General features: G+C 40.7%; 1 protein-coding gene across 6 annotated transcripts in view; it reads right to left on the reverse strand.

Moving 5' to 3' along the window:
* Positions 1–4,128: 4,128 nt before the first annotated feature.
* Positions 4,129–12,663, reverse strand: part of ENTPD3 (ectonucleoside triphosphate diphosphohydrolase 3) — a 33,844-nt gene continuing 25,309 nt past the window's right edge. For 5 of the 6 annotated variants that reach the window (XM_046001323.1, XM_046001325.1, XM_046001326.1 and 2 more), the window contains 4 exons: positions 8,606–8,878; positions 8,322–8,432; positions 7,799–7,936; positions 4,129–5,375 (listed from right to left, as the gene is read on the reverse strand). In XM_046001323.1, the coding sequence (XP_045857279.1) occupies positions 5,139–5,375; positions 7,799–7,936; positions 8,322–8,432; positions 8,606–8,878 (759 nt within the window). In that variant the 3' untranslated portion in view covers positions 4,129–5,138. The remainder of the gene's footprint in view (positions 5,376–7,798; positions 7,937–8,321; positions 8,433–8,605; positions 8,879–12,663) is intronic. The other variant, XM_046001327.1, reaches the window with a different exon arrangement.

The following is a 12,663-nucleotide window of genomic DNA, read 5'->3' on the forward strand; positions in this document are numbered from 1 at the left end:
TTTAAGAGAGTGAGAGAGCACGAGCAGGAGCAGAAGGAGAGGGAGAAGCAGACTCCCTAATGAGCAGGGAGCCTGACTTGGAGCTCTATCCTGGGACTCTGGGATAGACCCGAGCTAAAGATAGACGCTTAAACTTACTGAGCCACCCAGATGCCCCTATAATTTTATTTTTTAAATGTTATATAAAACATACACAAAACGTATACATGTTTGGAAAAAGGGAACACCTATAACTGCTGGCTAGTGATAGAACATTCTTGTCATCCCAGAAATCCTGTTGTTATGGACCAAATGTTTGTATCCCCCAATATTCATATATCAAATCCTAACCCTCACTGTGATGGTATTTGGAAATGGGTCTTTAGGCAGTAATTAGGATGAGATGAAGCCCTGAGGGTCAGACCCTCATGATGGGATTGGTGCTCTCAAAAGAGCAGATACCAGAGATCTCACTGTCTTTCTCCCCACAGAAGCACAGAAGAAAGGCCAAGGGAGTCTCAGGAAGAAGGCTGGCCATCTGTAAGCCAGAAAGAAGGCTCTCATCAAGCACTGAATTGGCTGGCACCTTGGTCTCAGGCTTCCTTGCTTCTAGAACTGTCAGAAAACAAATATGGATTGTTTGAGCCACCTGGTCTACGGTACTTTGTCATGGTGGCCCTAGCACACAAAGACACTCAAGCATCTGTTTCCAAACACTATCTCCATCTACCCTCAAATTTAAGAGTAATAATTTCCTTGCTTGCCTTGTTTAGTTTTGCCTGTTTTTAAACTTGGTATAAATGGAATTATATGTATATGTATTTTTTGTGACTTGCCTTTTATCCTCAATGTCACCTTGGCAAGATCTGTTTGAGCATAGATTTGCAGTTCTTTTGTTTTCATGCTGTATGGTGTTTTCTAGTACAGATATATCCCTGTATACTCTACCATTTTATGCGATAGGTATCTGGTAAAAACATCCTTAGGCATGTAGCCTGTTGTACATTAGAATATGTAGGTCTATGGTGTATACCTCAGACTGGAATTTTGAGTCATTTGGTATGCATATCTTCAACTTTTTTAGATAATGCCAGTTTTCCAGAATGTTACATTAAATTATATCCCCGCCCCAGCATTGCACAAGAGTTCCAGTTGTCCCACACCCACATGTAGTGTCATTTAGTTTTGTCAAACAATGGGTATATTATGTTAATTTATCATGGTTTTAATATGCATTGCCCTGATCTATGAATGAGGTCGAGCACCTTTCTATATTTATTGCACAGTTAGATTTCTCCTTTTTGTAAAATGGCTTTTCACTGCTCTTTCCCATTTAGGAAAATTAGGTCACTTGCCTTTTTTTCACTGATTTGTAAGAAATCTCCATATAATTTGGAAACCAGTCCCTTATCAGTTATGTCAGTTATATCAGGTATGTTGCAAATACCTCCTTGTATTCTGTGGCTTGTCTTTTCACCCTTATAATGGTGTTTTTGAGGATCAGAAGTTCTTAATTTTAGTGTAATCAAATGTATCACATATTCTTTTATGGTTTATGTGTTTTGTGTAATGCTTAAGGAACCCTTCTTATTCAAGATCTTAAAATTTTTCTCCTCTTTTCTGTTCTAAAACCTTTATACATTTATCTTTCACACTTAGGTGTTTGACCTCAAGTAATTTTTGAAAAGGGTGTGAGGAAGGGGATCAAATTTCCTTTTTTTCCATATGGAAATCCAGTTGTCCCACATCTTTTTTGCTTCTCTGACATGTCATAAATCAAATCTCTGCATGTGAATGACATTCTAAAGCCAACCTCCTATCTGCCATGTGATACTGCCTTTTCCTGCGACAGGAAATGTAACAGACATAATGGGCTTTAGATTCAACCAGACCAGAATCTCAACTCACAGTCTCCCCCTCCAAAAACACTTCCTAGCTGGCTGATGTTGGCAAGTTATTTTATCTCTGAGTCCATGCCTTTCCTGCATGGTCATTGTAAGGAATAGACACAATTTGTGATACCTCATCACTTTTATCTTTCCTCATATTTCAAATGGAAGCACTTGTTTTGGTTGAAGGCTCGGGGCCTGGGTTCTGTAGTGTTAATTTTCTATTGGCTATTTAACAAATTGCCAAATTTAAAATAATCTTAGTGGCCTCAAGCAACACCCACGTATTACGTTCCAGTTCTAGAGGTCAGAAGTCTGGGTGGGCTCAACTGGGTTCTCTGCTTAGGGTCTCAAAAGGCTGAAATCAATGTGTTAAACCTGGTGGAGCTCTTAACTGGAAGTTCAGGGTAACAGTGCTTTCAAGTGCATGCAAGTTGCTGGCAGAACACAGTTGCTTGCAGTTGTAGGACTGAGGCCCCTGCTTTCTTGCAGGCTGTCAGCCAAGGGTTTCTCTTAGTTTCTTGAGGCCATTCTTGGGTTCTCTTATGCCTGGCCTCCTCCTATTGATATATTTGGACTAATTCTTCAAGTTAAGAACAGCACATCAAATACTTCTCATGTGGGCGCTTGGGTGGATCAGTTGGTTAAGCAACTGCCTTCAGATCAGTTCATGATCCTGGAGTCCTGGGATTGAGTCCTGCATCGGGCTCCTAGCTCCACAGGGAGTCTGCTTCTCCCTCTGACATTTTCCCCTCTCATGCTCTTTCTCATTCTCTCTCTCTCAAATTAATAAATAAATTCTTTGAAAAAGAATCCTTCTCGTGCTTTGAATCCCTCTGACTTCTGGAGCAAATCCTCTGCCTTTAAAGAGTTCATGTGAGGAGGAAAAGCTTACTTGAATAATCTCTCCATTTTAAGGTCAGCTAATTGGTGATTACACCAGCAAATCCCTTTTGCCATGTAACGACATAATCTCTCCAGTAACACTAGGGGGCAAGGTGATGGGGACCATGTTAGACTTCTGCTTACCATAGTCTTACTAGATATGTTACTTTGCCTGCAGATTTCACAATGATCTATTTGGTAAGAATACTTTGATCTATGTTAGAAAACCCAAACTACTTCATCAGCTCATTCCAAGTTCCCAAATCAGCTAGAAACATTGACTATGACTTGCCTTCATGGAATCTTGGCCCTCTTCCCTGCACAGACATATCTGTTTTTTCATGCAAACTCTTGGTGATTTGGATGCTATTTTTATCTGATATCTCCATACTTCATTGTCCACCCTTCTTTCCTTTATGGAGATAACAGTAATCAACAAATATGTTGAATATATCATATTCACTTACCCAAATCCAAGATCACATCTGGCAAGGTGTTAGGCCCTTAGTAGGTATTTCTTAGAATTTTGTTGAATGAATGAGGATGAATGGAATTCAAAAGGGATTTGTCCTTAAGTAACCTACTATCTATTTTAGAAATAAGCCATATGTACACACAAGATAAATAAGAGTTTACCTAACTAGTATCTATGTATGTATTTATTTATTCCTAACAAGTTTTTTTTAATAAAGATTTTATTTATTTATTTGACACAGAGAGAGAGAGAGAGGGAACACAAGCAGGGGGAGTAGGAGAGGGAGAAGCAGGCTTCCTATGGATCAGGGAGCCTGATATAGGGCTCAATCCCAGGACCCTGGGATCATGACCTGAGCTGAAGGCAGGCGCTTAATGACTGAGACACCCAGATGCGCCTGTTCCTCACCAGTTTTTAAAAGGTGGTCCAGTAGATCATTGTGTGTGTGTGTGTGTGTGTTTGTAAGGAAGGCTTTGTGGAAGAAGCAGAGCTAAATTAGGCCTTGAGAAATATGCATTACTTGGATGTTTGGGAGGATGGCCCACAGGCAGGGTAGGGAGAATTATGTGAGCAAAGGTGCATTTCGGGAAGGAAGCAGCTATTCTGGCTGGGAATCAAGATCTGAGTGGCAGGTTGTACCTCACAGAAGTTTTGAATGTCAGATAAAATACAGAAATGTTTGAATCAGTTATCTCAAGGAGCCAAAGTTTTATCAAAATGAAGTACTTTTACTTCTCTGGAATAAAGATGATAAATGCATAATTTTCTTAGTTCACTAGGAAAGATTTCCTAAGAAAATTTTCCTCATTTTAAGAACTTATTCTCATAAATACCACCTTGGGTCCTTAGGAGAAAAAATACTGTTTGCAAGGTAACAAACACACACATTTCAAGTCAAAACAAAATAAGAGTCCTTTATTCCATATTCTGCTAACCAACAACAATCTTAAATCATGTTGATTTTTAGTTTGTCCCCATTGGACTTGCTGGAGTTCTTTCTCATCACATGTAGGAATGTGGTCAGCAAGGCTATCTCAGGACGGCATCAAGTACACTTGTGGGAACAGTGGGCAAAACATACACACCATGCTGTCAGTGGAGAAAGAGCCCTAAGCAAAAACTTAGCAAAGGCAAAAAGATCTGCTACGTGATAGCCTCACTAGGATTTTATGAGAGGACCCATCCATGTGAAGGGCAGGTGAGAATTAAGACATACACATAGGCTGCAATCTACTGACCAGGGCCCTGAGTGCAAATACCACTCTGGAAATGGACTGCAGTTTCTGGGGAGATTTTCTATGTGTCTCTGTCCTTCAGGTTCTGCCTGTAAGATAGAGCCTGGCCATGGCTACTGTCATGGGGGTAAAGGAAACTTCTTCCCCAGATACTCTATTCTACTAGTCTGAGGGAGCTCAATGCTTATGGGATTGCCAAGTCTTGAGTTAAGAATCAATGGGAGGAAGCCATAACACAACATATCTAATTGTGTTAAATGCTTAATGGCCGCCTGCCAGTTTCCAAACTTGCCAGGAGGCATACGGCATTTCTGAGGAAGGAAAAATGCAAACTGAACCCTGAGGTCAATGCTTCAACATCAAACTGTCATAGTCTCAACTCACTGTTCCTTTAGGGCACTTGGAATAAAGAGCCTGACCTTGAAGGCAGGTCTCTTCTCAGTTCCCCAACAGGTCAGCAAGTGGGTGGTAGGGTCTTTGGTGAAGCAATGTACCCAGAACAGTTGGGGGACTCCCCAAGAGGTTCTTTGGCATAAATCAGACTTGGAGAGGCACAGGACCTAGGTATTTGACTTTAGGTGCATTTCCTGAAGGTGGACATTTTGCTTGCATTGTCTGGTGCTGCGCAGGCTGGTTCTGGGCAGCCCTCAGGCTCTGGAAGCTGCTTCACAAAGCTCACTCAGAATCCACTGTGTGGTCAAAGGCATGCTGGGAGCGCCTCTGCTTCCTGGACAAAGCATACAGATACACCAGAAATGCCAGACACAGCAAGGCCACCACTGTGAAGAAGGCAAGGATGCCCATAAAGGCAGGCAGGTCCACGGGCAGGCGGATCAGGGGGCTTTCAGCTGGGATCTGGTTGGTCAGGCTGAGCATGTAGCCCAGAGACCAGGCTATGCTGCTGTTCCCCACCTGTATGGTAGAAAGATGGCTTAGTTCTCAGGGTAGGGCCCCAGGCAGGAATAACACACATACACCACTGTCATCCTCATGAAACACCCACCAGAAACTGTGGCCTAAGGTCAAAGACTTGCCCAAGTTCAGACCCTGCAGAGACTGGGCTAGAATCCAGGTCACTGAGGCCCTACCCTCAGACTGTGGAGAAAACCGTCAGAGTCCTCACAACCTCGTCACGGCCAAGTGGGATGATGGCACAGTTAATAACAGTGGGAGTTTTTCTACTGTCCAGTACAAAAGTGTCTGTGGCTAAAGAAAGAGGGTAACGAGCTGTTTACTGAACCCAGGACCAGTTTCTAAGCACAGGGGTCAGTCTAAATAAGAAACGGACTTTGTCAATTTCTTATGTAAGTTCCATCAGTTTTTGCTTCCATGTTTTGAGGCTGTTTTATTACATAAAAAATGTTTCAAATTTGTCATCTTCAGAAGGAATTCTGTATCATTATGTTGTACTCCTCTGTATCTTGAATGATACTCCTTATTTTAAAGATTATTTGGTCAATATTAAATAGCTACTAGCTATACTGTTTTCTTTTGGGTAATGTTTGCCTGATAGCTAATTTTTAAATTATTTATATATTTATATACATACATACATAAATATATGTATATATTTTTTAAATATTTTATTTATTTATTTGACAGACAGTGAGAGAACACAAGCAAGGGAGTGGGAGAGGGAGAAGCAGGGTACCCGCTGGGCAGGGAGCCCTATGTGGGGCTCAATCCCAGGACGCTGAGATCATGACCTGAGCAGAAGGCAGACGCTTACCCGACTGAGCCACCCAGGCGTTCCTAATTTTTTCTTTTTTAATTTCAAACTTTCCATGTCCTTACCCTTAACACATAAGGGTTTCTCTTACAAACAACATATGCTTGATTTTTAACAATCCAGTCTGAAAATATCTGTCTTCTAACTGGTAGGTTTAGTCCATTTATGTTATTGTGATTGTTGATATATTTGGACTACTTCTTTCTAATATCTTAGTTTTAAACTTTTAATTAGTGCTACTTTCCTTTTTTTATATTTTTTTCCTTTCTTGCCTTAAAAGTGTTATATAAATAAAGTCTGCCTTTACAAAGGGAGCATTTTAGGCCACTCTTATGACCCCTTACCCTGCTCCCTTCACACTGGATATCAGATATCTTCGAATTTTGGGTTGTTATGGATGGAATCTTTTACTTTTCTTTAGTCTAAGTTTTCTTTTTCCTTTTTTAAAATACACATATTAAGCCACCACATCATTTATTCTTTCTGCCTATATTTTTATAACATTTTCGGGATTTATTCCTCTTCTTATTTGATTTTTTTCCTCCAAAAATATTTTTGGCATCCCTATGTGGCAAATCTTCTAAGTCTTTTTAGGCCTTCATGTTTGAATACCGATTTGGCTGTATATAAACTTCTTTATGAATAAAGGAAAAGGATTTGAAAGCTGGAATTCTGTATCCAAACTGGTATCCAAGGGAACATCATTTTCTGTTCTCATAATGTACTTTCCTGCTAATTAGATTCATTAAGAAGCAAAGCTTAGAGAGTGCATGCCACCAAGAGTCCTTGTATGTCTCCAGACAGCCTTAGCTTTTTGTAGATGACTTAATTTTATTTATGTAAAAGTAGACAGTCACAGGCCTAATGCTGGCTATTGATTGGTTTAATCTAATTATTCCTAAAGCTAATATCAAACAGACGGACTCCAGGCTTTATATCAGCTATTTCTGAGATGAGAAAATTCTCCCTGAACCTGAGGAACCTAAGTTGGATTCATATCAGCAAGGCTGAGTCCTTCCTGAAAACAAAGCCTGGAGGGTGACCGGCCAAAGAGCCACCTGGTGACACCTGGTGATCCCAGCTTCAGGCCACCCTGGACACTTGACCGTAAATCCAGTGACCTCAGGCACATTCCTTACTTCATGCTGTTGTAAATCCCTCATACTCTCTGCTACCCTGACATCTGTGTAAAATGGACAGCAGTTACCAGCCTCTTAAAGAATCACTGCCCTATTTAAAGTTTCTTTTCCTGATGAAAAGGCTGATCCTTAAAATATTTATCCATACACCCAACAAACATTCAGTAAACACCTTCTATCTTCTCGCTCCTGTGCGGAAGGTAATGAGACAGGTCCTGTGCTCAAGGAGCTCAGGGTCTGTGAGCTCTTGGCCTCTGATCCCTCCCCCATGTGGAAGGGTCCCCCAGGGACACCTCCTCTGGATTCTCCACCATCCCCTCTGGAAAGCTCACAAGGGACCCCAGTCTCTCCAGCTTCCCCCCAGCAAACTGAAATCACCAATACCCTCCAAACATCTACATTTCTTCTGCACCTATACACAAACCTTTAGAGAGGAAGAGGAGAAAACAACCTGTGCCTTGACTTACTTCTTTTCTAAAATGTATTTGGGGCCAGGTCTCCTCAGTGAATCCGTATCCATTCACAAGCAAGTGGTAGATATAGTGGGCTGAAAAGCAGTAGGAGCGGGCGTACACCTCATCAAACCTGGGGAGCAGCAGCGGGAGCTAAGGAGGAGGTTCCAAACAGATGAAGCAGGCATATTTGACAGCGCATGTTTCAGAACACATTTTTAAGAATCTCATCCTGTAGAATTTCATAATACCATCACCATAAAATAATCCAATTGTACCACATCATAACAAAAATACCCCTCTGCAGTACGGGGTACACCACATGCTGTCGTAACCATCATGCCTGTGGTCAGAATATTCATCCACAATGCAGGTACGAGACAGGTTCCCTTACTACCCCATTTTGTGGATGTGTGAAAGCACAACAGCATAAAGTCCAAACTCGGAACACACACACACCCACACACAAATGAAATACACTTGGCTCTGCTCACTGTGTTGTACAGGGGATGCTGCCCCTTTCCCTTTAAATACTGACCTGACTCCAGCTCGCTGAGCAGAAATCCCAGGTGCTTGAGTTGAAGGCGTTCAGGGAAAAGCTCCCTGAAAGATTGAAAGCACTTGCTGTGTAGTAGAATCCTGCAAAAGCCTGGAAGGGAGTTGCAGAGAAGGAAGTCAGTTCTCAGAACGGGATACATTATGGAGCTTTCGGGGTGGGGAATAAGAAAGTGGGCAAACAGGGCAGCAGAAGAGAAACAGAAAGGGGAAAGCTAAATCTTCAATGGGGAAGAAAGGGAAACTTTTGGTGGTTTTTGCTCTTACCACGAATGCCCCTTTAACTTTTGGCTGATAAACCCCATCAAAGGAACAGTCTTCTTGGTCATGGCAAGCTTTGAAGTCAAACAGGAAGGCAACCTTTTCCCTACACAATGATGGGTCCCCAGTTCCTTCAAAAGTGATGATGTCATCCGGGCCATAATTTACAGGTCTCAGGTCTGCTGTGCACAGGCTGTCAAATATGTAGCCCCCAGTGAGGTTGGTGACATAATTCCGAGGGTAACAGGGGTTGATGATACTGGTTTTGGTGGGAGAATTCTGTGGGTACAAGAGGGAGGTGTCAGAAACCACTCTTCTGTGGAGGGCCAAAGTGTTTCCCTCTTGCAAATCCTTACAATTGCTACCCTCCCATGCCAAGAGAGACATGGATGGAAAACATGCCATTTTGTGTCAGTGTGCACTTGAAGGCAACTCCAGTGGGTGTGGGTGAACCTGCACTGGGCATGATGCCAGGTCCTTTTTCACATTATCTGACCCACCCCTTAAGACAGTCCTGGGAAGCAGGTTTTATGAAATCCATTTGGATGGGAAAACAAGACATGTTTAGATTAATTGATCATTTTTTTAAAAAGATTTAATTTAATTTATTTGAGAGGGAGAGAATTGGGGGGGGGAGGGTCAGAGGTGAAATAGACTCCCCTCTCAGCAGGGAACCTGATGTGGGACTTGATTCTGGAACCCCAGGATCAAGACCTGAGCTGAAGGCAGTTGCTCAACCAACCAAGCCACCCAGGTGTCCCCTAGATTAATTGATCATTTTTAATAGAGTATTACCTATCCACCCAAGAAAATAATCCAAAAGGTTACCAATAGGTATATTATGAAAATTAAGGTTCCCTCCCAACTACTTCTAGTCACCAGATCCGTTCCCTAGAAGTAACCATGATTGCCAATTTTTGTGATTTCCTGCCAGAGATATTTCTTGCATGCATACGCAAATATCTTTTCTTCTCCTCCCTCTTCCTTTTTCTAAAAACAATAAATGGTACTACTCTATCAAGTTATGCCCTTTGTTTTTCTTACTTAAAAATATACCTTTCTCAGGACGCCTGGGTGGCTCAGTCGGTTAAGCCACTGCCTTCAGTTCAGATCATGATCTCAGGGTCCTGGGATCAAGTCCCACATCGGGATCCTTGTTCAGCAAGGAGCCTGCTTCTCTCTCTGCCTCTGCCTGCCACTTTGCCTGCTTGTGCTCGCACTCTCTTTTTCTCTGACTAAATAAATAAATAAATAAAATCTTAAAAAAAAAATATATATATATATACCTTTCTCATCTTTCCCATTGTGCATATAAAATGGCCTCTTCTTTTAGAGGCTGCATAGCATTCCACTGTACAAATAAACTACAGAGGAGACTCCTTAGATAAGAAATATGAAGATGAGTATTTAGATGGTTTCCAATCATTCTGCCATTATAAGCAAGGCTACAACAAATATCCTTGTTACATATAAATCTTTGATCCATTTGTAACTTATTTGGTGTAAAGATTGTAGTAGGGAACCTGACTTCATTTCTTTCAAATGACTACCCAATATTTTATGTACTGGTGAAAAATATTCTTCTTATCTTTTTTTTTCCTCTAAAGACCCTATTTATTTATTTGACAGAGAGAGATCACAAGTAGGCAGAGAGGCAGACAGAGAGAGCGAGAGGGAAGCAGGCTCCCCGCTGAGCAGAGAGTCCGATGCGGGACTCGATCCCAGGACCCTGAGATCATGACCTGAGCCGAAGGCAGCAGCCTAAACCACTGAGCCACCCAGGTGCCCCTATTCTTCTTATCTTATGCTAAATCCCAAAGCGTGTTTGGTTCTATTTATGGACTCCCTTTTCCAGGGAACTGGATTTGAACTCTGTCCAATTTCAAAGCCACTAAGCATCTCCTGCTGTAAAGTCTTGATTCGGACAATACTTATTCTAAGTCTTTCAATTTAATGATGTAGGAAATTGAGATACACAATGAAGTAATGAATCATTTAACAAAGGCCAGTGACAGGACTCCACACATAAGCCTAAAGAAGTCCAACACTCATTCAATGTAACTCTAATGACAATCCTCTAGAATATTTTAATATGACTGACTCTGTGGAGGCAGCAAAGAGGCTTCTTTCTGCTTCAGTGGTATGAAAAAAAACCCATGATTTTCAAAAATTGCTATGTCTACTGTAACATGTCACACCAGGGTCACCCTATGGCTGAAATATTGGTTTGGGGGTGTAGAAATCAATCAACTGGTTATTTAATTTCTCCTTCCAAATCTGATGTACTTTTTAAATAGTTAACATAAAATAAATTGCTTCTGGCTTGGCCTAGAGGAGAAGCAAGATAATATCAATTATTTCTGGCTTGGAACATAGAAGAAGCTCAGTAAAGATTCTTTCTTTTTTTTTTTTTAAGATTTTATTTATTTGTTTGAGAGAAAGAGAGAGAGCGTGCATGCAGGCAAGCATGAGGAGGGGGAGGAGCAGAGAGAGAAGGAGACTCCCTGCTGAGTGTGGCACCAGATGAAGGCAGATGCCTAACTGACTAAGCCACCCAGGCGACCCTAAAGATCATTTCTGTACTCTTTCTGGAGTTTGAATGATTGTGATTTCGTTCTTTAAATATAATTTGCCAATGGTCCAAGTTGCTCAGGACCTCAACATTCAACAAATCTCCCCTGAAATTAGTGTTTGCATGGCACTGGTACTAAAGGGTTAACTATTAGGATTGAGGGCAAAAAATTCCCCTGGAAAACTGCAGCATAACTTGGTCTTAGGATAAATCCCATCAAAAGTGAAAAAATAGTGATAGGAACTATCCTCAATAGTGATGGAAACTATTAAAAGAACACACCAGGAAACTAATTTAAAAGGAAGGTATAGGACCAATAATGAAAACTATGTTTTACTGGAGGATACAAACCAAGGATAAATAATTGGAAGGATATTTTATAATTCTATATGGGGATTCATAATATCATCGATTAGCTAATTTTTTTTACCATATTCATTTTCAGTCAATGCAACTACCATCATAATCTCAATGAAAAAAAATTTCCTGTTACTGCTTAAAATGATTTTGAAGTTCAGAATAAATGTCTGAGACCAGAAAAACAAACCACTGCAACTAGAATAATTGGCTCAAGAATGGAGAAATGGATGAACAGAACAGGAAATCTAGAAACAGAACTTCCTTATCCAAGGACTTATTAGTGGGATGTCTCAGAACCCCTGAAATTATCAGGTTGCAAAAAGTCATTACAACTTTGTTGGTGGGAGTCTGGATGGGTTTTTTTCTTTTTTAAGATTTTATTTATTTGACAGAAAGAGAGGTCACAAGTAGGCAAAGAGGCAGGCGTCCCCGCCGAGCAGAGAGCCAGATAACAGGCCTCTATCCCAGGACTCTGAGACCATGACACACCCAGATGCCCAAGGTGGTTTATTAGTTTTGTTGGAAGATTGCGTATTTGTCCAATTATATAAAAAATATACCTATCCTTCGATTCTATCCTACGGAAGCAAAATCACCAGTTCATAAGGTTATATGCACAAGAAGCTTTACTGGCCTATTACTGCTGCAGCGAAACAGGACATAGCCCGGTGTCCATCAGGATAGGAATGGTTGACAAACTGTGAAATACTAAAGGGTAAAGAAAATAAGTTAGCTATCAATCTGGAAAGTCAAGAGCACGACGTTATCAATCTGTGAACAGTGAAGACATTTAGTGAATAGGGTTGGAGAGTGTTTCATTTTTACTTTAATACATTTTTGGCATAGCTTGACATTTTTACAATAAAAATGTGCTTTCTTTTATAACGAAAGGACCAATACAATTTTTCTTTTTAAATAATAGTACTTGGAATATTATGTATCTATAAAAATAATGATTTCAAAGGATCTTGAACAACATAGGAAACTGCTCATGGAATATTTAGATAAAAGAAATAGTAGGTTAGGTAAAAGGAAAAGCTGGATATAAAACTATATATACCATATGAAGCCAAATTTGTAAATTGACATATTCATGCATGAAAAAGGAACTGGAAGAAAAATGCAACCATAC

This window comes from Meles meles, chromosome 4 (genome assembly GCF_922984935.1).
Source record: "Meles meles chromosome 4, mMelMel3.1 paternal haplotype, whole genome shotgun sequence".
In the NCBI taxonomy this organism is placed as follows: Eukaryota; Metazoa; Chordata; class Mammalia; order Carnivora; family Mustelidae; genus Meles; species Meles meles.